Source organism: Schistocerca serialis, chromosome 3, assembly GCF_023864345.2.
Source record: "Schistocerca serialis cubense isolate TAMUIC-IGC-003099 chromosome 3, iqSchSeri2.2, whole genome shotgun sequence".
Taxonomy (NCBI): Eukaryota; Metazoa; Arthropoda; class Insecta; order Orthoptera; family Acrididae; genus Schistocerca; species Schistocerca serialis.
The window spans coordinates 246,997,055-247,020,741 of NC_064640.1; the positions used below are offsets into that span (position 1 = coordinate 246,997,055).

General features: G+C 44.8%; 1 protein-coding gene across 2 annotated transcripts in view; it reads left to right on the forward strand.

The window, feature by feature from the left end:
* The window catches only part of LOC126469995 (uncharacterized), a 501,305-nt gene that overhangs the window by 333,724 nt on the left and 143,894 nt on the right, over positions 1-23,687 (forward strand). For both annotated transcript variants that reach the window (XM_050097449.1, XM_050097450.1), the window contains one exon: positions 1,134-1,272. In XM_050097449.1, the coding sequence (XP_049953406.1) occupies positions 1,134-1,272 (139 nt within the window). The remainder of the gene's footprint in view (positions 1-1,133; positions 1,273-23,687) is intronic.

Consider the following 23,687-nt stretch of genomic DNA (forward strand, 5'->3'; position numbering starts at 1 on the left):
CGCGACATTACTGGTAAAAAGCGATATTCTATTATTGTGCTCATTAAACATTTATTCATGGTTTACCCATCGATTTAGTGTCATTTCCGTATTATCCGATCTTTTTTTTTTTTAAATAATTCGAGGTAGCCCTAGCCCCAATTAGCTCTAATTACTGGGCTCTACTTAACTACTAAAGAATTTGAATTTGCAATAACAACAAACAAGATTCAAGGTCAGGGAGAGGGAGGAAGAGGAGATGGACAGAGAGATGGGAGGAAATGGACATAGAAAGCGAAATGGAGGTGATGGACAGAGAAAGGGGGCAGGAGGAGATTGAGTGGGGAGGAGAAAATGGACAAAGAAAGGGTGGAGGAGGTGGTGTACAGGGAAATGTGGAGAGAGGACAGGAGAAGATGGAAGGAAAGGGGAAGGAAAGATGGACAGAGAGAGGGGGAGGAGATGATGGAGAGAGGAAGGGGGAATGGGGACAGGAGAAGATGGAAAGAAAGGGGAAGGAAAGATGGACAGAGGGAGGGGGAGGAGGTGATGGACAGAGAAAGGGGGAGAGAGGACAGGAGAAGATAGAAAGAAGGGGGAAGGAAAGATGGACAGAGAGAGGGGGAGGAGGTGATGGACAGGGAAAGGGGGAGAGAGGACAGGAGAAAATGGAAAGAAAGGGGAAGGAAAGATGGACAGAGAGAGGGGGGGGGGGGGGAGGTGATGGACGGAGAAAGGGGGAGAGAGGACAGGATAAGATGGAAAGAAATATGAAGAAAAGATGGACACAGAGAGAGGGAGGAGATGATGGACAGAAAGATGAGAAGGAGGAGGAGATGGACAAAGAGAGGGGGAGGCGGAGATGGACAGAGACAGGGGGAGAAGGAGATTAGGACTTATGTCTAATCCCCGTACGTATTATAAACGTGTGCTTTCTCTTTTCATCCTTTTGCTTTTAACTAAACTGAACTACAGAAATGTGTGACCCGGAACAGTTACATCAATAAATGATTATTACAGTTACAAAAGCACCAGTCAAACCCGGAAAAATGTCGTCGGGAACTAGAAAGTACGTGTACCCCAGTCAGTATATTGTGATGGTAATGTGGTTTGAGTTCGAAGTGAGACTACAGCGTTGCCTTGTTTGCCGGCAGACTGCTACCAGCTGCTGGGCGTCGGCGAGCGCCTGGCGCCGGACCAGGTGCGCAGCTCGCTGCCGCTGCAGTCGCTCGCCGCCTGCCAGCACGCCTGCTCCACCCAGCGCCGCTTCTCCTGCCACGCCCTCGCTTTCCGGTACGTACGGTCCGCCTGCGCTGCCTACTCCACAGTGCACGGCGCCGGCTTCACACGTCTCTACCAGTTTTATGTGGCGTTCATCTGGTACTCTAGACACACCTCATCGCTTGACAGCTTTTCCAGCGCGCGATAAACGTCGAGGGTTTATTTACTCTCGTATCAGAAACATTTTGAAGGAAAAGCAACTCGTGAACAGATTCACAACATACGACGATAATCGAGAAATCGCGAGAGTTCTTCTGCGTTCCTGTCTTCGTCCGCTTCCTTGACTGTAGGAAAGCCTTTGAATGTGTTGTCTGGCAAACGTTGTGGCAAGTGCTAGCAGAGTTTGGTGCCCCACCCCACTTGACAACGCTGATCAGAAGTCAATACAATAGTCACCTCGCAACTATGAAGAGAAACACTGGTGCATCTGATTTCTTCAGCGTATCAAAAGGTGTAAGACAGGGTTGTGTTCTATCCCCCTAACCACACATCTATGCAGAACATGTCATTAGGAATGCTCTTGTTAGTTGGACTAATAGCATCTTAATTGGTGGAAAAACTATTAACAGCCTCCGATTTGCTGAAGACACCATTCTTCTAGTCACCGTCGGCTGGAGTGGCCGAGCGGTTCTAGGCACTACAGTCTGGAACCGCGCGACCGCTACGGTCGCACGTTCGAATCCTGCTTCGGGCATGGATGTGTGTGATGTCCTTAGGTTAGTTAGGTTTAAGTAGTTCTAAGTTCTAGGGGACTGATGACCTCAGCAGTTAAGTCCCATAGTGCTCAGAGCCATTTGAACCATTTTTCTAGTCACCAGCGAAGATGAACTTGCTGAGCTACTAAGAAAAGTAAAGGATATTAATCTATCATATGGATTAGACCTCGACTCATGATAACTGATCGACGAGCAGAAGTTAAACTCATACGTCTATTATAGGAACTGCAAGTCGTGCATTCTTTCATCTACCTGGGGTCAGCCATCTGAGACAAGGAAGCTGTAAAGATGAGATAAGAAGACGGATCATACTATGGGAAGTGGGTATGAAGAAATTAACCAAGATCTGGCAGAACAGAGTAATAACAAATATCATAAAGATCCGGTTTGTAGAAACACTTGTGTTCCCGTCTTCTTTTACGGTTGCGAAACATGGACCTTTAAGGACAGAGGCAAGCAGCGTACTGACGAATTTTAGCTTTGGTGCAGGCGCAAGACGCTGCGCATAAAATGGACTGAAAGGAGAACAAATTTTTCAGTTATTCAGCATCTTTAGTTGCTTGGTTTGCGCCTTTCTTCTCTTGTTAACCACAAAATTCTCAAGTTCCTTGGTCATAATGGGATAAGAGATGGAGGAAACCGAGATAAAATGATCATGGAGAAGAAGATTGAGGGCAAGAGACCGAGGAGAAGAGCAACGAGCAGGTTCTGAGAGATGATGTATATCGTCCAGGACGGAGATGCATGGTTCATGGGGAACGAGGCTCAGCAATAAGCCCAAAGACTTGTGATGATGATCAGAAACACGCATATTATACACCGTTATGACCATATCACGTTTGCCCAAACCTTGGCCACTTCCAATGCATTTACTGTACCTTGATGAAGTTCATCTTCTGTGTAGGAGACTGGACACAGTCAGCATTGAAGCACATGATGAAGTCTCGTCTTCTCCATATTCAAACTGAATATCATCTTGATCAGTATATCTCCATCTTGCCAGATTAACCTTTGATCTGCCAACTCCACATCTCAGTCTATTCAGGGACTTCTAAGTCGTCCATTTCTCATCACAACCAGAAGGTAGAGTTTTTGAAACTCTTCCTCAGCCAGGGGTAAGGTAGGTCGTAGCTCTCCTCATGCGATTTCCATATTTATGGAGACCTGAAGAAAGACATTCGTGGCCGTTGATTCGCTTCAGACGAAGAGATGCGCGCCTGGGTGAAATCATGGGTACGTAGATAACCGCAAACATTTATCCATAAAGGAATTGACCGCCTTGTCTCACAATGGGATAAATGTATTAACAGTTATCGTGATTACTTTTGAAATAATAAATTCTTTACTTAAATTTTGGAATCTGTCTCGTTTTCATTTGACTGTCCTTTATAAAATAAAAGGAATTTGAAATATACAACTGGCAAATAGAAAAACAAATATAATCATTTTTGAATGTCTGAGTGTTTGAACCCCTTGACAGCTTGTGTAAATGATTGCATTTGTTTGGAATGTGGTGATGGGCCACTCAGCAGTCGTGTTTATCACAGTCACTTGACCCAAGATACGCATAATCTACATTTCTGTTAATGGACGACAGGCAGTCTTAATAGAGGTCTGCGACCGTGATGAAATTACACTGAAGAACTGTAATTAGTTTCTTTATATATTTATAATCTCACGTTCGTCAATCAATCGTTGCTGAAATGAAGCCTTGAAGACAATTACCTAAAGAGAGATCTTCCGAAACACCGTCGAACTAAGGACATCGCTTGTTCTTCCAGCACTCTCTAAGATTACAGAATACATATCACACGACTATATAGAGCCTACTAATTACTTAACCACGTTTAAGTTGCAGATGAGTATCAGACTTTCGAACATATAGCAAGTCAATCATTGATTTGATTTCAGTGACAGACTACCTCAAACTACTCGTTTGTGGACAAGAAATAACTGCTTTTCAAGCTTCAGAAAAAGTTTAAAATCTGTCGACTTTGACGTTGTAATTACAAATCGTAAAAACACTCTTCTTCTCTGTAAATGTTGAACAGTGAAATACTTTTTCATTTGCATTTATCTTGAACGTATTTGCTGGATTTAAGCAACTTTACTGATTTCGACTCTTGCGGATTATAATCCGAACTAAAATTTCCGAAAAGAAAAAGTGCGTAATTACTATTAAGTATTTATTTCACGTGTCCAGGACTTAGGTAATACAAAATAATAGAAATAATAACAAAATTCTCCCAGCCACTATAGATTTTCTGTTAGATGGACCGTAAGCTCCAGAAGTGCGATGTCTGGATGGCCTTGTCACTTCCTGCATATAGATCTTCTGGATCAGGCAGATTTTTGCAGACCAGCAGATGTGGCTCCTGCTGGCCGTCACACTCATAGGTCTCATCTTCAGTGGTGGAGCCCCACTTCCTGAGGTGCGCCTTGCATCGTGACGCACTTGGCCTCAGTCGATTTAATGCCTTCCACGTCATGTACCGCAGATGGAACCCCGCAGCAGATTCCTCTTTGATATTCTCCCCAACCCATTAGCTTAATGACTCTCGCCATAGCTGTGTTCGGCGAATTTCAGGTGCTAGTGGAATTGCTGATGTACCATTAAATTTAAAAAGTTACTATAATGTTTAGGATAAAGAAAAAAAAATACCGCCAGTATCTTGCCACGAATTTATCACGTCCAATAATCATCTAGCGCCCACCTTGATCACTTACAACCAATTGCCGCGCCTCCTCATTCGTTGTTCCCCATCTTTGTCCAATTTAAGGGGAGCCGGAGGTGCGTATGCTGCCCATGTTAAAATCACTAGGTTTGAGGAACATTTATGAATAAACTACCAAATAGAAAAATTTGAATTTTTTTTTTTTTTTTACATATAGAGTGGTTTAGTATTGCAGTTATGACAGAGGTATTTTGGAGTATCTTTTCTAGTTTCCTTCCAGTTATTTTTTTGTCAATGACCCAAATTTTTTTACAAATAATTGCTTTATAATTAAACTGAAATGAAACTACTGAACATATTGCCAAATGGCTGTGTTACAATGGAAGTTTGACCACTAGGAGTGCTGTATAAAAATTTCATTTCTCTAGCTTGAGTGGATTTTGTGAAAATGTTCCTTATATTCGAAATATTCTAATTTACGGGAAATGGCTATCAAAGTTTCTCAATACATTCCTGCACTATAGGATGGATTATCATGGTCTTCTTCTTCATCCTCCAAAAGCTTCCTCTTCCGTCTTCTTTTCTGGCCTGTTGTTCCATCATACTTCATATGCCTTTCTCTTCTTTCTGCTCCTCTTATCCTTTCTCTGTCAATATTTCTCAGTGCTCGTACAGTGTTCACCCCAGCTGTAAATCCTAATGCCTTCAGAACTTAACACTTCACACTGTTCCTTTGGTCGTAGGTTGCTATTGCATCATAAATGCCAAAGTGCAGTGCTTTATGCTTACAAACACCCTTTTAGGAATCACTTTCCAAATCAAATTGTTTACGCTGTCATTAGGATTCTGCGTCTTTCCGTGTAGACATTTGTGTAACAATTCTGGCTTTGATAAGTCATGAAAAATTGGTTTTATTGCATTTATCACAGCTGATGGCAAACCATGTTTGTGATCATAGTCCTTTTTTGCATTATATTTGCACCAGGAATCTTTTGGGCACAGGCTGTGTTGAGGGTATTCATTGGAAGAGGCAGTATGAAGGAACAATGCCCACACTGCTTTTCGTATGTCACTAACATTACCAGTATTTTGCCTTATAGCATACCCATAGTATCTCTGTAGACGTTCAATCACCTCATCAGTAAGCCTGCCTCTCCCTCCTACTGTCTTTCCATCACTGAGCTTACTTGAACCCAAAGTTTGTTTGAGCCTTCGAAGCCGTGCACCCATACGCTTTTGCACATGCCCAATGCATTCCAACTTTTCAACTACAAATTCATTTCCATATGGTTTCAGTTCCTCTATAGTCTTGAAACCTTTGGAGTCACCATCCCCAAGGTAGTATTTGCTAGAAGATGTCACAGGGCTATGGCCGGCCATGTGTTGCTTAGCAGAAGAACGCACTGTTTCAGTAATTTTAGTATCGCAAGTTGGTATTAGTGTTAATTTTCTTTTCCCTACGTTCTTCCTCTTCTTATATACACGGTTACTAAAACGTGGCATCGTAACCACAACAACGCTTTACACAAGAAGTATAATACTACCAACAACAGGCGCAGCACTGAACTAATTCGAAACGGTAAACAGCAAAGAGACGATGTTCCGCGCTCTTAGCGCTTGATTTGCCACCGAAAACAATGTAGCCAACCCTTGCACACTCGCTGTATGCGTAACATAAGGCGCTGTATGCCTAACAGGCCGAGAAAATCCCAAGCAGTTCGCCAGGAAGTCACGAGAGGGTGTTAGATGCATTCAGCGGCCGCCCATTTCCTCTGCAGGCGTGGGGGAAAATGGTAATAACTCCACTTCTAGGGTGAGTAGAACAATAATTCAAAGTTTACATTAAAGAGGAATGTTCCAATTAATTTTCGGTAGCAAAAAAAATCGTAATTTTTTTGGATTTGACCACCTCCTTCTCCCCTTAAGCTTATGTTCAGCCCAAATGACGTGGACGTCAACGGGACATTAAACTCGAATCATCCTCTGTTGCTGGTTCCTCTGAAAATAACACGGTCGATTCCTTTTCCCATTCCCGTTAAATCCGGGCGTATATTTCTCCATAATTACCTCGTGGACTACGGGACGTTAAGCGCTAATGGCTCTTTCTTTTCACTTGTCTTCGAAATTAACAGTTCTCCCTGAATGACATGATGGCAATAGCCATTCCCACCAGAGCAACATTCTGTTTGTGGGACTCTGTAACACAGCTACTATTTCAAATTTTATTACGGTGTTATATCTGAAGACAATAAAGCAACAGTTGTTAATAGTAATCCTCGACAATGTTTCGGCGTTGCAGAAGGTCGTCGATCACTTACCAGCACGATATCTCAAGTCAACATCTGTCAGTTATAGTGAGGTCGTGAGATGAGCCGTCAAAGACCGACATACGCTTCTCTCGTCGCAGTATGTAATGACAAGCTGTATGCATTTCACGCGTTTATCAAGGTTATAGTAACAAGATTGTCAGCACTACGCCAACGACGGTGAAAGAGCAGAACTCAGCTGCCTGGTGGGTTGCCGCACGCCGTTACCTAAGGCGTATTCTGCCGTCTTCGTTACAGCACTTTGTTTAAATGACGGAATTCAATTTTATAGCAGCTATCATGACAAATGAAGTGTTCTACCATGCGAATTCCATGGACACTTTCATAATGGAGTCCCAAAACGATGTTGCTGAAGGCAAAATCATTGCTTTCTCATATTCCTTTGAATGTCAAGTGTAAATATAGGCCGGCCGAAGTGGCCGCGCGGTTCTGGCGCTGCAGTCTGGAACCGCGAGACCGCTACGGTCGCAGGTTCGAATCCCACCTCGGGCATGGATGTGTGTGATGTCCTTAGGTTAGTTAGGTTTAACTAGTTCTAAGTTCTAGGGGACTAATGACCTCAGCAGTTGAGTCCCATAGTGCTCAGAGCCATTTTTTTTTTTTTTTTTTGTGAATATAGGACACGGTGTTACCAGAGTTACTCTCTTCCACAGTGCGTGTGATATAAGCCATATCAACATGACAAGATAGTTTACAACTTCAACCTTCCATAATACGTGATAAATCGTCCTTCACTGATCCCACAAGGGCTGAAATCTTAGATTGTGCATGGAAACCACTGTAACTTGAAATCTACTCAAGACTTGCTATGTTGGGGACTTGCTATTTTGGGCGAAAAGCGACTAACATACACAGGCAGAGACGTATGTTTTGATTGCGTACTTTCTTCTTTTGACGGCGTACTTTCCTCCTTACCTAATGAGTCATTTTCGGGCTTACTTTAGGATGGCTATTTTAACTAGCGAGTGGCTTTCCACTCCCCCTCAACACAGTTTTGCTGTGAATGACCTCCTTACATATACTAGCCCAAACGGAAAACGGGTGTGCCCTACACACAAGTGCTATAAGCACACACTAAGGCTGTAGATACAAATCAGTGTGAGTGGACTTGCGATAGACTAAATGCTCTAGAGAACCACCATTCTTCCCTACAAGCAGAGCGTCCAGAAATAATAGGTAACCATATGTTTGTATTTCCAAAATGAACTGGATATTCTTTGAATGGAATTAAGATGATGAAAAACTACCTTAATTTATCTTTCCCATGCAACCGCAGCAATGAAATATTGACAACATATCATCATAAAACGGATGGTTTAAAGGTTACTCATTTCCTGGCTCTCTCCTGAAAATCCTTCACAAAAATTAGAACATCAAGGGAAGGGGTGGGGGGAATCTGGTTGGAAGTGAAACCATATCAAAACAACGTAAACAGTGAAGAAAATAAGAAAGCACGTTATCGCCGAAGACGATGAGCGGAAAACCAGAATATGAAAATTTAAAAATGCAATGACTTTTTAAAGGAATAAGGTTCCATTCTCCCAAAGAGTACCTGTTACTTATTGTACTGAGTACGCTGCCTAATTAGCACCTGTCCTAGCTGTCATTTACCTACAGCTTATAGTGCAGCGAAGAGGTGTCACATTACTGAAAAAGAGTGCAGCCTCCACAAATTTTTGAAAATCTTGAAATAATGGAGGAGGAAAGTTACAGACGAATACTCCTAACTTCTGTCGTAAGCCGCTAGAGCTCATTCTGAGTGCGAACGTAATCTCAGTTTCTGCGGAAAAGATGCTTCTCACAAGCATCAGCATGGGTTCAAAAAACACAATTAATGTAAAACCAAACAACACCTTACAAACAGTAAATGCACATGAATAGGTAGCTCTAGTATTTCCTAGATTTTCGAAATACATTCGGCGCCATACTACACTGTCATCTGACAATAAAGTTGCGATCTCACAAAGTATCTCTATTAACATGTTAGTATCTTGAATTATTTTTCATTGATACAGCAATGCGTTTTGTATTTGGAGGTCGATGATAAGCAGGAGCAGAAGTAACTGTGAAATTAGTGAGCGTGACAAAATCTTCACGTTCATACAAGTAAACCTACCCAAGGAAAAAACTTCGATTTTTCCTGAGTGAAATTTTCACTCTGTAGCGAAGTGTGCGCTGATATGAAACTTCCTAGCAGCTTAAAACTGTATGCCTGACTGAGACTCGAATTTGGGACCTTTGCCTTTCGCGGGCAAGTGCTCTACCATCTGAGCTACCGAAGCACGACTCACGACCCGTCCTCACAGCTTCAATTCTGCCAGTACCTCGTCTCCTACCTTCCAAACTTCACAGAAGCTCTTCTGCGAACCTTGCAGAACTACACAATGTGGCAACTACGACCACTAGCGAAGAAAATGCTTTTACGTCGCAGTTATAAATGCTATTGATAATGACATGTTTCTGGAAAGACACACTATCCTAAGCTTCGAAGACGGAAGTGCAATGTCAGATCCTATCCTAACTGAAGTATCTTATGAGGAAGATTATGAAGAAAGATTAAAGATAATAAAAAAACAAAATGTGACGTAGACCTTGAATAGAAGCAAAAAGCCGTTACATTTGGCACTCTGCTAAGAACTAATTTGAAGCTGTAAAGCATAGATACGGCAAAGAGAGAAGATCTGTATAAGTGGGAAGCACAAATCACTGCATCTGGGACGAGCTATTTTCAAATACATTTTAGATACATCTCAAATCGCCGTGGAGAAATCAGTAGCGATACCTGGTATGGATATAAGGAGGTGAGCTTTACAAGCTAGTCTAGTAATCGGAATCAGATACGACCGGAAGATGCAGGCTGACCGGCCGGGGTCGTCGACGGTTAGTTACCCAAACCCACAGAAAAACAGCTAAGGATAACAACGAAGGCGACAAAAACAACAGCCAAGAACGCAAGAAAGTCCAAAGAATAAACCAGATCGAGAACCTAGACATAGCGAGATCAGGAACCGACGACGATTCGTACGTTGAACAACACAAGAGCGCAGTCGGAACACGACTGACCTCTGAGTATTTTTTCTTATTGTACTTAAATTCCCCATCCGGGGCGGCCTGGCAGCAGTAAAGACAATGATGATGCAACAGAAGACATTTAAAACTGGAGAGGAGAAAATATGACGGACAAAAATATAAAAAAGGGGAATATAATGGAAGAGAACAGACGAAAAAGGGGGCGACTGTAAAATGGAGATAAAAACCTTAAAAAAGTATTGTGCACAAAAAACCTGACACTGGGACAATTAAAAGAACACAAGGCGAAGACCTCTGAGCACCTGCGCTGCCGGTTTTTTGGGGCTCCCGTGAGTGCCGATAGGCTGGCGCGGCACGCGAACCGCGCTGTGGCGGCGACAGCAGAGCTCGCAGGTTATAGGGCGCCGACGAGAGAATGTTGTCGATGTTCATGCTCCCTGCCACCCGAAATGGGCGCATATGGCCAGATGCACCCTGGCCGATGTTTTGGGAGGTAAACAGGTGGTGGGCTATCCATGGAAGCGGCCAGCTGGGAGAAGGAACACGGGACATCAAATATTGCGATGGGGAAATGCAAGTTGGGGGAGTAGCTGTGGAGTAGACGGAGGCAGTGGTGATGTCTCGACCTCCATACCCACGGCTACAGGAGCTGCCGATGGTGCCGTAGAGTGTAAATTTTACTCATGAGGTGGAGGGACGTGTGAGGATGGGGACTGTTGTTGGAGGGGTATGCTGGAGGTAGGGACAGAGTTGGTTCATGTGTTGATGCTTCAAAGCTCTCGGGGTATCAACTGTTGTAAGACACTGTCCATGAGTGCCCACTACCATAGCTGGCATCCATGAGGTTTTACCCTGTCGGAACATGCCCCAACAGTCGATCCAGGACGGTATTGTCCAGCGTGTCGGGTCGGGGATTCCTTGGGTTGGAGTGCCAAGAAGTGTAGGAGCCTACACGGCGGGCGACCATGAAGGAGTTCTGTTGGGCTGTGGACATAGACGAAGGTGGACATGTAGGTGCTTTGGAACGTTGTGAATGCCACTGTTGTGGTAGAAGGGGCCACGGCCTTTCATATTTGTTGCTTAAATGTGTGCATCATTCGCTCCGCTTCACCATTGGAAGAGGGGTTGAAACGGATGGCTACACAGGTGTTTCACGTCATTAGCGGTGCAGAACTGTTCAAAGGCCGTAGAAGTGAATTGGCGCCCATTGTCAGTTACGATGGTGCAGGGAAGCCCTTCAATGACAAGAATCTGCAGAAGCGCATTGAGCGTGGCCGTTATGGTGGTGGACGCCATGCTGACCATGTAGGTGTAGTTTGAATAAGCTTCCACAACAATAAGCCTCATCGAGCCAAGAAAGGGGCCATCAAAATCTAGATAAATGCGATCCCAAGGGCAAAGGGAAGTAGGCCAGGCAGCGAAAGAGTGATGTGGAGCAGCCGGATGTTGAGCACAGGCAGAGCATTGGTGCACCATAGCCTCCACGTTCTTATTCAGTCCCATCCAATAGACATGTTGCCTGGGAAAGGCTTACATCCACGACATACCCCAGTGCCTGCGGTGGAGGAGTTCCAAGGCATAAGTGTGTGAAGTAGTCAGGATGACAACACTGTGTGTACCCGCCTCGGCATCCTGCAGCAGCACATTGGAGACGATGGACAAACGACGAGAGAGGTGGGCCCAGGCTTAGAGCTTGGTAGAAGCCAACTTCTAAAATAAGTGGGCCGCTCATGGAGGACACAGTGTATGACACGCCGCAAGATAGGGTCGCAGCATGTGCCCGCCATATTGAGAGTAGTATTGATGGGAAACCCATCCAAGATGTGTTGTCATTCCACGCTAATGTGATAACATGAGAACTCCAGCTGTCCAAACGTCGGGTCTAGTCCTGAGGGTAAACATGAGAGGGCATCTGTATTTGCATGTTATACAGTAGGTTTGTACTTGATGGCATAATTGTAGAAGCTAAGAAGAGCCCAAAGCTGGAGCCTCTGGGCTGTCCACTCTACAAGCGGCGAATGTGCCTCAAAGAGTGCTACCAGCGGTTTATGGTCTGTAACGGGGATAAACCAGGACCCAAACAGATACACATGGAATTTCTTCACGGCAAAGATGATCGCCAACACCTTTTTCTCGATCTGGGAATAATTTCGTTGGGCAGGCGTCAGTATTTTGGATATATAGTCGATGGGCTGCTGCGTACCATCATCATTACGATGTGCTAGCAATGCACCAATGCCATAGGGAGAAGTATCCGCAGCCGGAACAGGGGGGGTACAATGGGGAAAAGGAGTAAGGCAGGGTGCGGAATGTAACATGCACTGCAGCTGCGTGAAGGCCTGCTCACAGGCCACGACCACTGAAATGGAAAGCCTTTCTACCACAACCGTTGAGTGGATGCATAATGTGTGCTGCTTGAGGAATGAACTTATAATAATAATTCACCTTCACCAAAAAAAGCCTGCAACTCCTGGATGTTTTGGGGACGCGGGAGAGAGTCAGTGGCAGAAATATTACGGTCAGTGGGCTGAATCCCATCTCTGGTGAGCAAGTGGTCCAAGTAGTCCACTTGTTCCTGGAAAAACTGGCATTTGTGAAGACGGCATTTGAGCCCAGCATCACACAATCTAGTGAAGAGCGTACGTAGGTTGTGCAGGTGGTCTTGATGTGTAACACCCATAACAATTGAGTCATCAAGCTAATTGGTGCAAGCTGGGATGGACATGGTTAGCTGTTCCATGTATTTCTGGGAGATCGCTGGAGGAGAAGATATCCCAAAAGACAAATGCTTGTATTTGTATAAGCCAAAAGGAGTATTGGTGACAATGCATTACGATTCCTCATCTAGTGGTATCTGTAAGTAAGCGTCAGCAAAGATCTGATTTAGACAAACAGTCACCTGCAACAAGCTTTGAGAGGAGGTCCTCGTAACATGGTATGGGGAAGGTTCCTGCCAGAGCTTGGGCATTGATCGTCGACTTAAAATCTCCACAAAGCCAGAGAGAACCAATTGGCTTCTGGACTACGACCAGGGGTGTGGCCCAAGTACTAGTTTTGATCGGTTCTATGACCCCAGCGTCATGAAGGCAATCGAGTTCGAGCTTAACAGCCGTCCATCAGTAAGACTGTAAGAGAACGTGCACGACATAAACGGGGCACCGCATCTGAATGTACAGAATTATGTGCCTCAAAATCGGTGGCACACCCCAAGCTGGGCTCGAACAGAGACGTCAAAGAAGCATAAAGGTCACCAAATTCCTGGAAGGAGACCGTGTCTGAGGTGACTTGAACTTCGTCCATGATGGAGAACCCAAACAGCGAGAAAGCATCCAGGCAGAAAATATTTCCAGTGGAATGACTGTTGACAACATACAGCGTTAGAAGGAGTGTAACCATCTAGTATGTGGCTGTAGTGATGAATTGACTTCTGAACTGAACAGAACTGTCACCATGTGCAACCAACTTGCGAGAGGGCGGGGCCAACGCTGGGTAACCCAGACGAGTGTACGTTGGGAGATTGACCAGGGAAACCGTCGCACACGTGTCGACCTGGAAACAAACGTCCTGACGAGCAGTTATGAGATCAATAAACAATTTGGGGGTGCAAGTTTTGCCCTGGGGAACGATGGCCTGAAGCTCATACACCGTCCCGTGACGCAAGTTAGGAGTAGGGTTAGACTGATCTGATGGCTGATGGCCGACAGTTCGGAGATGTCCGTCCTTGCCACAATGGATGCAGTGCGCCCAGCGATCAGGAAAGTCAGTCCGTTGGTGCCTCGCAAAACAGTCAGGACAAGAAGGCAGATCCCGCTGGCTGCTCGGAGGTCATTGACACGTCCGAAAGTGATAATCACGACACCGCGGTCGGAAAGAAGGCATGCGAGATTTCCGTCGCCGCGGCAGTCATAGAACCTCAGCGATCTGGGGGCGGGCCGTGAGACGTTCATTTGCTGCCTGCGCAATATCGAAAGAGTGCGCGATTTTCAGTATGTCGTCCGAGGAGGAATTGTTGAGCCTGAGGGCTGTAGTACCAACTTCAGGATTGGGATCCGACTGGACTACCACGTAACGGATCAGGGAATCGGCATATGAGGCTTTGCGAGATGGGTTGGCACAGATAAAATCACAACGACGTCTCAGACCTTTCAAGTCTGTCACCCACTATCGATAAGACTGGCCCGCTTGCTTATGGTGCAGAGGCGCTAAAGGCGCGATGCGACCTCGTGGAACAGTTGTAAATAATAGGTCGACAGCAACGAACACAATTCCTCAAAAGTGAGTGCAACCGGGTTTGAGAGGTGAGCCAACTTCTTGAGTAAGAAAAATGTATCCAGGAAAGCCCAGGAACAGAAGAGCGAACGTTGGAGAGCGTCATCAGAAACCGAAAAGCGGCGAAGTGCTGTTTCAGCCGTTGCAAATACATGTCCCAATCCTCCTTGGTACCGTTAAATGGCGGAAATGCTGTTGAGTGGGACTCTGTCGGGGAAGTGACCACAGTGGGGTTGTGAACCTTATACCTATAATCTGTCTGACAGCAGCTGAATTTCCTGACGGAAAACGTCCGTTCGCTTATGGAACTGCTGTCGCAATCGTTGCTGCTGCAGCAGCAGCAGCTGTTGCTGTTGCTGTTCCACCTTTTACCTCGTCGCCAAATCTAGTACCCAGAATCCGAAACGACTGGAAGACGCAGGCCAACTGGCTGAGGGTGACGACCCACAGAAAAACAGATAGGGACAACAACGAAGACAACAATAACAGCCACGAACGGATACGGAGGTATATGTGTCTGAAGAGCAAAACAGATCGAGAGCCTAATGTAGCAAGATCAGGAACCAACAACGATGCATACGATGAACAACACAAGAGCACAGGCGGAACACGACTGCCCTCTAAACCTTTTTTGTTGTTGTTGTTGTTGTTGTTGTAATTTCATTCCTCTTCCCCATATGGGCAGGGGAGGGCTGGCAGCGGCACATTCCGCCGCTCTCCATCCAATTGGCTTTACAAAAATACAGAAGGGTGATTACACAAAAAGGGGGGATAAAAATAGTGACACAAAAAACACAGTAAATGGAGATGATGGAGGTAAAATATACACTAAGATGGGGGCATGCACTGGGGGACAGCTAAAAAGTCGACATAAAGTTAAAAGAACACACCTGGCAAATCAAAGTGCATTTAAAAACAGTGGAGGCAAACACAAGTTAAAAGTCAGCCACAGGATAAAAATCACGCAGAGTACGACACTTAAAAAACCATTGGAAACGAAGGAGCACTCATGAAGAATAAAAAACCGCCGCTATCGACCTGTCCAGGGACTGAAGGCTGGAGAGGAGGGAAAAAGAGGGGTGGAAGTTGTTGTGTCGGGGCTGGGGTGGTGGTAGGAAGAGGAAAAAAAGGTTCAAATGGTTCAAATGGCTCTGAGCACTATGGGACTCAACATCTTAGGTCATAAGTCCCCTAGAACTTAGAACTACTTAAACCTAACTAACCTAAGGACATCACACACACCCATGCCCGAGGCAGAATTCGAACCTGCGACCGTAGCAGTCCCGCGGTTCCGGACTGCAGCGCCAGAACCGCTAGACCACCGCGGCCGGCGGAAAAAAAGGGGGCAGGAGGTGCACCAAGGGGCAGGAGATGAGCAGGGTGGGAGATGAAGAGCGAACAGAAGGCAGGAGGGAGTGCAGAGACACTGAAGGGGTGCATGAGAGAGGGAGAGGGTGTAGGAGGGGGAAAGCCGCTCAGGAGAAGGGAGGGGGAGGAGAGGGAGCCCAGAGGATGAGGCAGGAGGAAGGTGGGGTTAGAGTTGATGGGAGGGCTAGACATCAGGGCGAAGTTCAACATCATGGAGGGGTAGGAGATGGAAGTTGCGTTGGGAAAAGAGGTGGAGGGTGTGGAGACGGAGAAAGGGCAGGACACAAGGGTAAAGGCGCGGCAATGGGCTCGAGGGGGAGAGGAAGGGGGACACCAGGGGGTGGTGGGGATCGAGTCGGCAGGCAATATACAGGGTGCAGATGTGTTCAAAGAAAAGGAGAAGGTGAGGGAAGGGAATGAGGTCGTAGAGGATGCACGTGGGGGACGAAGGCGGATACGGAAGGCCCCTCTGAGCCCCTGCGCTGCCAGCTTTAAGGGGCCCATGTTAGTGCTGATCGGCTGGCACGGCAGGCGTGCCCAGCGCATAGAGCTGTGGCGGCAACAGCAGGGCTCACAGGTAATAGGAACACAGCACAGCAGCTATCATCTATGGAAATGGAAATTTGTGGTAAGATCCTATGGGACCAAACTGCTGAGGTCATCGGTCCCTAGGTTTAAACACTACTTAATCTAACTTAAATTAACTTACACTAAGGACAACACTCACACCCATGCTCGAGGGAGGACTCGAACTTCCGACGGAAGGAGCCGTGCAAACTGTGACAAGGCGCCTCAAACCATGTGGCTACCTCGCACGACTGTCGTCTACGTCCATGCCTTTTGGTGGTCTGGCCAGGAAGTAACACACCCGATTGCTTCAAGGAAAATCAATAAATTGATCACTCATTTGCAAATAGCGAATAAAGAAGAATTGAGGGAAAAAGTTTACGAATTTGTGTTGGCTGTGAAATTGAAAATGATACTGATGTGGAGAGGCCAATGTGTATAATTCTGACGCCGCGCGTGGTAGCCGCGCGGTCTAAAGAGCCATGCCTCCCTCAGGCACATGTATGTGTATTGTCCTTAGCATAAGTTAGTTTAAGATAGATTAGGTAATGTGTAAGCCTAGGGATCGATGACCTCAGCAGTTTGGCCCGTAAGAACTTACCACCCCACCGCATAATAATGATGTTTAGCAAAGACGATGTTGTTCATATTAAATGTCCAAATGTCGGCCATCATTCGTCAGTAATACCTGCAGTCGAGGGACAATGTTGTGAACATTACTGTACAGCGTTTCAGTAGGTATGGTCAGATATTGCCGTCGCATCTTGTCTTTTAGCATCGCTAATGAAGTCAGACGATCGCGACAGACTTGCGACTTCAGGTAACTCCAGAACCAATATCACACGGATTGAGGTCTGGGGTCATGGGAGGCCAAGCGTGTGAGAAGTCGCGGCTTAGCACGCGATCTTCACCAATGTGCGCAAGAGATCCATAAGGGATGGAGCGCCATCCTGCATAAAATCACATTCACAAGGCGTGGTGATGGCTGTTACTTGGAGTTCAGTTTGTAGTAGGGAGGATAGAGGAAGGAAGATTAGTCCTGTTGACATCGAGGTGATTAGAATTGGATCACAAGCTCAGACTGTTTCAAGGACACAGAAGGAAATCGGCCGTGCCCTTCCAAAGAAATCAAGAAGCGACGTAGGGAAATGACAGAAAAAGTAAATCTGAATGATCGGACAAGAGTTCGAAACGCCGTCCTCGCGAATGCGAGTCCAGTGTTATATAGTAGACAAAGTCAACCTTGTATTGTGTGTACTGTGTATTAAACCGGGGCCTACAAACCGGGGCCCCGCCGTAGCCCTCAGTGGTCCCCCCCCCCCCCCTCCCCACCCTGAGAACGTCTCATACCAGATGAGTGTAACTCCAGTGTATGTGTATTAGAGTAATTATGGTGTACGCGTACGTGGAGAGTGTTTGCACAGCAATCTCTGACATAGTGTAACTGAGGCCGAATAAGGGGAACCAGTCCGCATTCGCCGAGGCAGATGGAAAACTGCCTTAAAAACTATCCACAGGCTGGCCGGCACACCGGACCTCGACATTAATCCACCGGGCGGATTCGTGCCGGGGACCCGCACGCCTTTCCGCTCGGGAAGCAGCGCGTCAGACCGCGCGGCTAGCCGGGCGCGCACATGTTGGTGATATTAGAGCACGGCTGTGTGAATCACCCTTCGATAGACGTCAAAAGATCTATGACGTCGTTGTATCAAACGAGCCTAAAAGAAATTTCTGCTGGAAATTGCCAGAAGCATTTTTTTGGCCTCAGAGTATGACTCACAGATATCATCATACCTGTAAATTTCAATACATTGCAGAGGAACGAACACAGAATTTCGTACACTGACGTACTGTTCTGACAAACAGCATATAAAAGCAGATATCCCCTCAAATCTGTCTGTTACAATTCTGCCGGCGTCAAACATGTGAATATCGCTCGTAATGAGTCGTGCTGGCCCATTACTGGATTTCTGAAACCTACAACGCGGAATAAACTCCACCACTTAGCTGTAATTGCCCCTCGAGACATCAGACGTGTGGTTGTTGCATGCAGAGAAAGGCCTAAAATATCTATCTACCTCCGATAAACATCAGTTTATATGATCATCATCCTCTTCCTTCAAGACTGACGTCCAGGAAAAGTTTCATAAGGATAGTAGACAACGTTTGTCAACAGAAGTATTGCTCATTTTCTATATGGAAGACATCTCAACACCTCTGTATGACACCATCAGAATACCTAGTTGCTGATAACACCGAAGAGTAACCCGTGTGGGAAAACTTTGAGCATGCTCAAAAAACTACGGGCCATGTATGTCAATGTAGACTAGATCTTGGAAGACGTATCTTTACTGATCCGACGTCCGCAAACTCTTAAGCCGTACTGATTGCCAAATATTGGGCTAAAGTTGCTTGGATTGTCATTTTTGTCCTTATTTCTTTTATTTTAACATTCCTTTAACGTATTCTTCAAATTCCAAATTAGCATTAGTTTTTAAGTGACTCTGACTGTGGTATTTAACAAACTACATCAATGTACCCGAACAGTCCACGGGTGTACTGCCTGTCAATAGTGTCCAACGAGCACAATATTTCGGCGTTCAGACATGTCGCCATCGTCAGGTGCGCTGACGAACTGAGCTCCTGAGGGCGGGCGGCCGTCCTAAATCCCCTTCCTCCAAGAGGCGTTCTCTCCGCGGTCCGCGCCCGCGGCCGCTGAGAGGCTGGCGTCGGCGTCTGTGGTGGGATCAGTGTAACTGCCTCGTCCGTCCTGGTCGCTCGTTCGTTTTCTTTGCTGAGCCTCTTTTTAATTAGACTCAGCGCTGGTTCCCATGCCGTGCTGAGGTTATAGCCGCAATCTCTGTTGATGAGTCCGTCCCTGGTACGAATTTCGATAGCCTCTCTAACGACGCTGTCCCTGTATTTAGATGTCTGTGCCAAGAGCCTGATATGTTGGTAGTCCATTTCGTGATTTTCGGACAAACAGTGCTCTGCGACTGCCGACTTGTTGGGGTACATAAGTCGAGTGTGACTCTGGTGTTCTCGGCAACAATCTTCGATGGTGCGCACTGTCTATCCAATGTGAGTCTTCCTACATTCACAGGGAATATGGTATATGCCGGCCTTCCGCAAACCGATATCGTGTTTGACACTTCCCAATAATGCTCGTGTTTTGTTGGGCGGGCGAAAGACAGTTCCTACTCGGTGTTTCCTCAATATTCGTCTTTGGTGAGACGTCATAAGCGAGTGACTGCGTGTGAGATCGCTCTCTAAGTTTTTATATATTTTTAGGTTTCAGATACATATTTTAACGGTTTTTGTGATAATATTTACTATATAAGTGACTTATTAGTAGTTTCTTCATTCACCTCTGCCTTTCTTGTGTTGTGACCTGATATTTGCGAGTGTTTCGTATCGAGCAACGTAACCTCTTACCTGTGTTTACATTCCGCGCTGACCAGTTGCAGCTGTAGCGGCGCATCGAAAGCTAAGTACTAATTAATTGTTTGTGTATAGTGGTTTATTTAGGAACTTTAGTAGTCTTCAACCGGTGTTTTTTGTGTTTTCTGGTGAAATAATTTCAGAAGAACCTTTTGTGAACTGTTTTCAGCTTCGTTACTGTGTCATTAGACGTTTGATTTTCTTTCTGTATTAGTCTTTTGCTATATTCACATTTGTTGTTTATTAATACTCTTAATAATAATAGTTACTTCCCTTGTAGAGTAAGTTTGTGATTATTGTAGTCAGGTTTTTAACATCTTCTTATTATAGTAGCGGAACATAAAAAAGTAAAATTTTACCATGAGTGAGAAGTGTTGGATTTGCCGTAGGTTCGTGAGTAGTGGATTGCGGTGTGAGACTTGCTCGAAGTGTTTTCACTGGGGGGGATGCAGTGTGGAAGCCAGTGGGCATTCTGGTGAGATCCTCTCCTGGAACTGCAGGTTATGTAGCAAGAGTAAGTTGATAGAGGAGCAGGAGCGTAAGATATGTGCCCTTCAGGTGCAGTTGAAAAACGCACAGGAGGAGCTAGATAGGATGAGGAGGGAGAAGGGGGTTGGGGAATGGGAGCTGGCTGTTGGCAAGAGATCTGCTAGGAGAAGCAGATTTTCAGATAGTTTTACTATTGGTGTTTACAATAGATATGACCAACTGTCAGAGTCTAGTGGAGAGGAATCTCTAGTAGCTGTAGATGTAGGAAGTATGCAGCAGACCTCAGTAGTTACGGTGGCTAGAACAGTTGCAAAGTCGAAGAGGAAGAAGAAGGTTCTGCTGTTAGGTAGTTCTCATGGCAGAGGTGTAGGCCAGCAGTTGCAGGAAGTGTTGGGGAGTGAGTACCAGGTCACCAGCATTGTGAAGCCTAATGCAGGATTGGCTCAGGTGACTTTTAACATAGGGCGGTTATGTAGGGATTTTACTAAAGAGGATCAGGTAGTGATTGTGGGTGGCGCTGGTAATAGTATTGATAGGGATGGGGAGTATGATATAGATGGTGACCTGGAAAAGATAGCCACTCAGACTGGCACACGAATGTGCATTTCGTGGAACTGTTTCAGCGTCACGATCGGCCTCATCTTAATACAGCCGTCAGGTGTAATAATATGAGACTTGGGGGTGCGCTGATGACAGAAAGCATGGTTCACATTTCAGCGGTGTCGGTGGAGTCTATCAGCAGGACGGGGTTCACTATACATGGCCTGCACCTCAACAGGTATGGGAAGGGGAGGTTGGGAAAGCTTATAGGTGACAACATAGGTGGGGTTGGTGGGATCACTCATGGGAAAATTCCTGCAGTAGTGAGTGTTAGAGCTACACCTTTTTTTTAGATTGAAGTCAGCTGATAGGTATTCCTGCTTAAGGGAAGTCTCTCTAACAAAGGAACCACTTTTGGCAAAGCTTAGGTATCCGAGTAATGAGGGAATTAGTATATTTCACCAAAATATACACGGTATTAGAGATAAAGTTAGTGAACTGCTTATAGATGTTGACTCTGAAATTATTGGTATATCTGAACACTTTTTAAATAAGGAGATAATTCAGAGGCTTCCTTTACGAGGATACAGGTTGGCTAGCAGCTTTTCGAGGAGCTCTTTTCGGTGTGGGGGAGTAGCCATGTATGTGAAAAACGGCATCCCATTTGAGTCAACTGATGTTTCAAAGTACTGCACTGAAAAGGTGTTTGAATGTTGTGCAGGTGTGGTTAAATTTAATGGAGCTAAACTTCTAACTGTTGTTATTCATAGATCCCCGGACTCCGATTTCACAACATTTTTGCTATAGCTAGATGAGGTTCTTGGTTCACTTTATAGGAAATACAAAAAGTTAGTTATATGTGGTGACTTCAATATTAATTTTATAAGTGATTGTGTAAGGAAGAGGATGCTGGTAGACCTCCTTAATTCATATAATCTTATGCAAACCGTATTCTTTCCAACGAGACTGCAAGGGAACAGTAGAACAACCATAGACACCATTTTTGTTCGTTCCTCATTACTAGAAGGGCATTCTATTAGCAAAAAGGTAAATGGCCTTTCAGATCATGATGCACAAGTTTTAATTGTAAAGGATTTTTGTAACACGTGTTAAATATAGTCATCAGCTGTTTAGCAAAGCTGATCCAGTTGCTGTAGAGACCTTTGTAAACCTTATCAAGGAACAAGAGTGGCAAGATGTTTATAGCGCTGATACAGCTGACGATAAATATAATGCTTTTCTCAAGACTTTTCTCGTGCTCTTTGAAAGTTGCATTCCGTTACAACGTTCAAAACAGGGTACTAGCACAAACAGGCAGCCTGGGCGGCTGACTAGAGGGATAAGAATATCTTGTAGAACAAAGTGGCAGGTATATCAAAACATTAGAAACAGTCAAAATCTAAATGCAGCAGCCCGTTACGAACAGTACTGTAAGGTGCTTAAAAATGTTATTAGGAAGGCGAAAAGTATGTGGTATGCAGATAGAATAGCTAAGTCTCAGCATAAAATTAAAACCATATGGTCAGTCGTAAAGGAAGTGGCTGGTCTGCAGAGACAGGTCGAGGAAATAGAATCAGTGCATAGTGGGAATGTCCGTGTTACTGATAAGTCGCATATATGTACAGTATCTAATAATCACTTACTGAATATAGCAGGTGAACTAAATATGAACCTAGTCCCAACAGGGAATCATATAGCGCTCTTAAAAAAAAGTGTTCCGAGACTGTTACCTGAAATGCTCCTCCATCATACTGACAAGATCGAGATTGAGTTAATAATTAAATCACTAAAGACCAAGAACTCTCATGGATGTGTCTAGCAGAATACTGAAGTATTGTTCTATGTATGTTAGCCCAGTACATAGCCATATCTGTAACTTCTTCTTTAGGAGTGGTCGGTTTCCTGACCGATTAAAGTACTGGGTAGTGAAGCCACTTTATAAAAAGGGAGACATTGATAATGTTGACAATTTTAGACCTATTTCTATGCCATCGGTGTTTGCTAAAGCTATCGAGAAGGTTGTATATACAAGGTTACTGGAGCATTTAAATTCACATAATTTGCTGTCAAATGTTCAGTTTGGTTTTAGAAATGGTTTAACAACTGAAAATGCTATATTCTCTTTTCTCTGTGAGGTTTTGGACGGATTAAATAAAAGGTTGCGAACGCTAGGTGTTTTCTTTGATTTAACGAAGGATTTTGACTGTGTTTACCACAAAATATTAATGCAGAAGCTAGACCATTATGGAGTACGTGGAGTAGCTTACAATTGGTTCGCCTCTTACTTTAAGAACAGAAAGCAGAAGGTAATTCTCCGCAATATTGAGAGTGGTAGTGATGTTCAGTCCCAATGGGGCACTGTTAAGTGGGGCATTCCCCAAGGGTCGGTGCTGGGGCCAGTGCTGTTTCTTATTTATATAAATGATATGAATTCTAGTATTACAGGTGATTCAAAAATATTTCTGTTTGCTGATGTCACGAGCTTGGTAGTGAAGGATCTTGTGTGTAATATTGAAACAGTATCAAATAATGTAGTGCATGAGGTAAGTTCGTGGCTTGTGGAAAATAATTTGATGCTAAATCACAGTAAGACTCAGTTTTTACAGTTTCTAACTCACAATTCAACAAGAACCGATATTTTGATCAGACAGAATGGGCATATTATAAGCGAGACGGAACAGTTCAAGTTCCTAGGCATTCGGATAGATAGTAAGCTGTTGTGGAAAGACCATGTCCAGGATCTTGTTCAGAAACTAAATGCTGCTTTATTTACCATTAGAACAGTATCTGAAATAAGTGACACTTCAACACGAAAAGTAGTCTACTTCGCATATTTTCATACGCTTATGTTGTATGGTATAATTTTTTGGGGTAATTCTTCTGATTCAAAAAGGGTATTTTTGGCTCAAAAACGGGCTGTTCGAGCTATATGTGGAGTAAGTTCGAGAACCTCTTGTCGACCCCTATTCAATAGTGTGGGAATTCTAACATTGCCTTCACAGTAT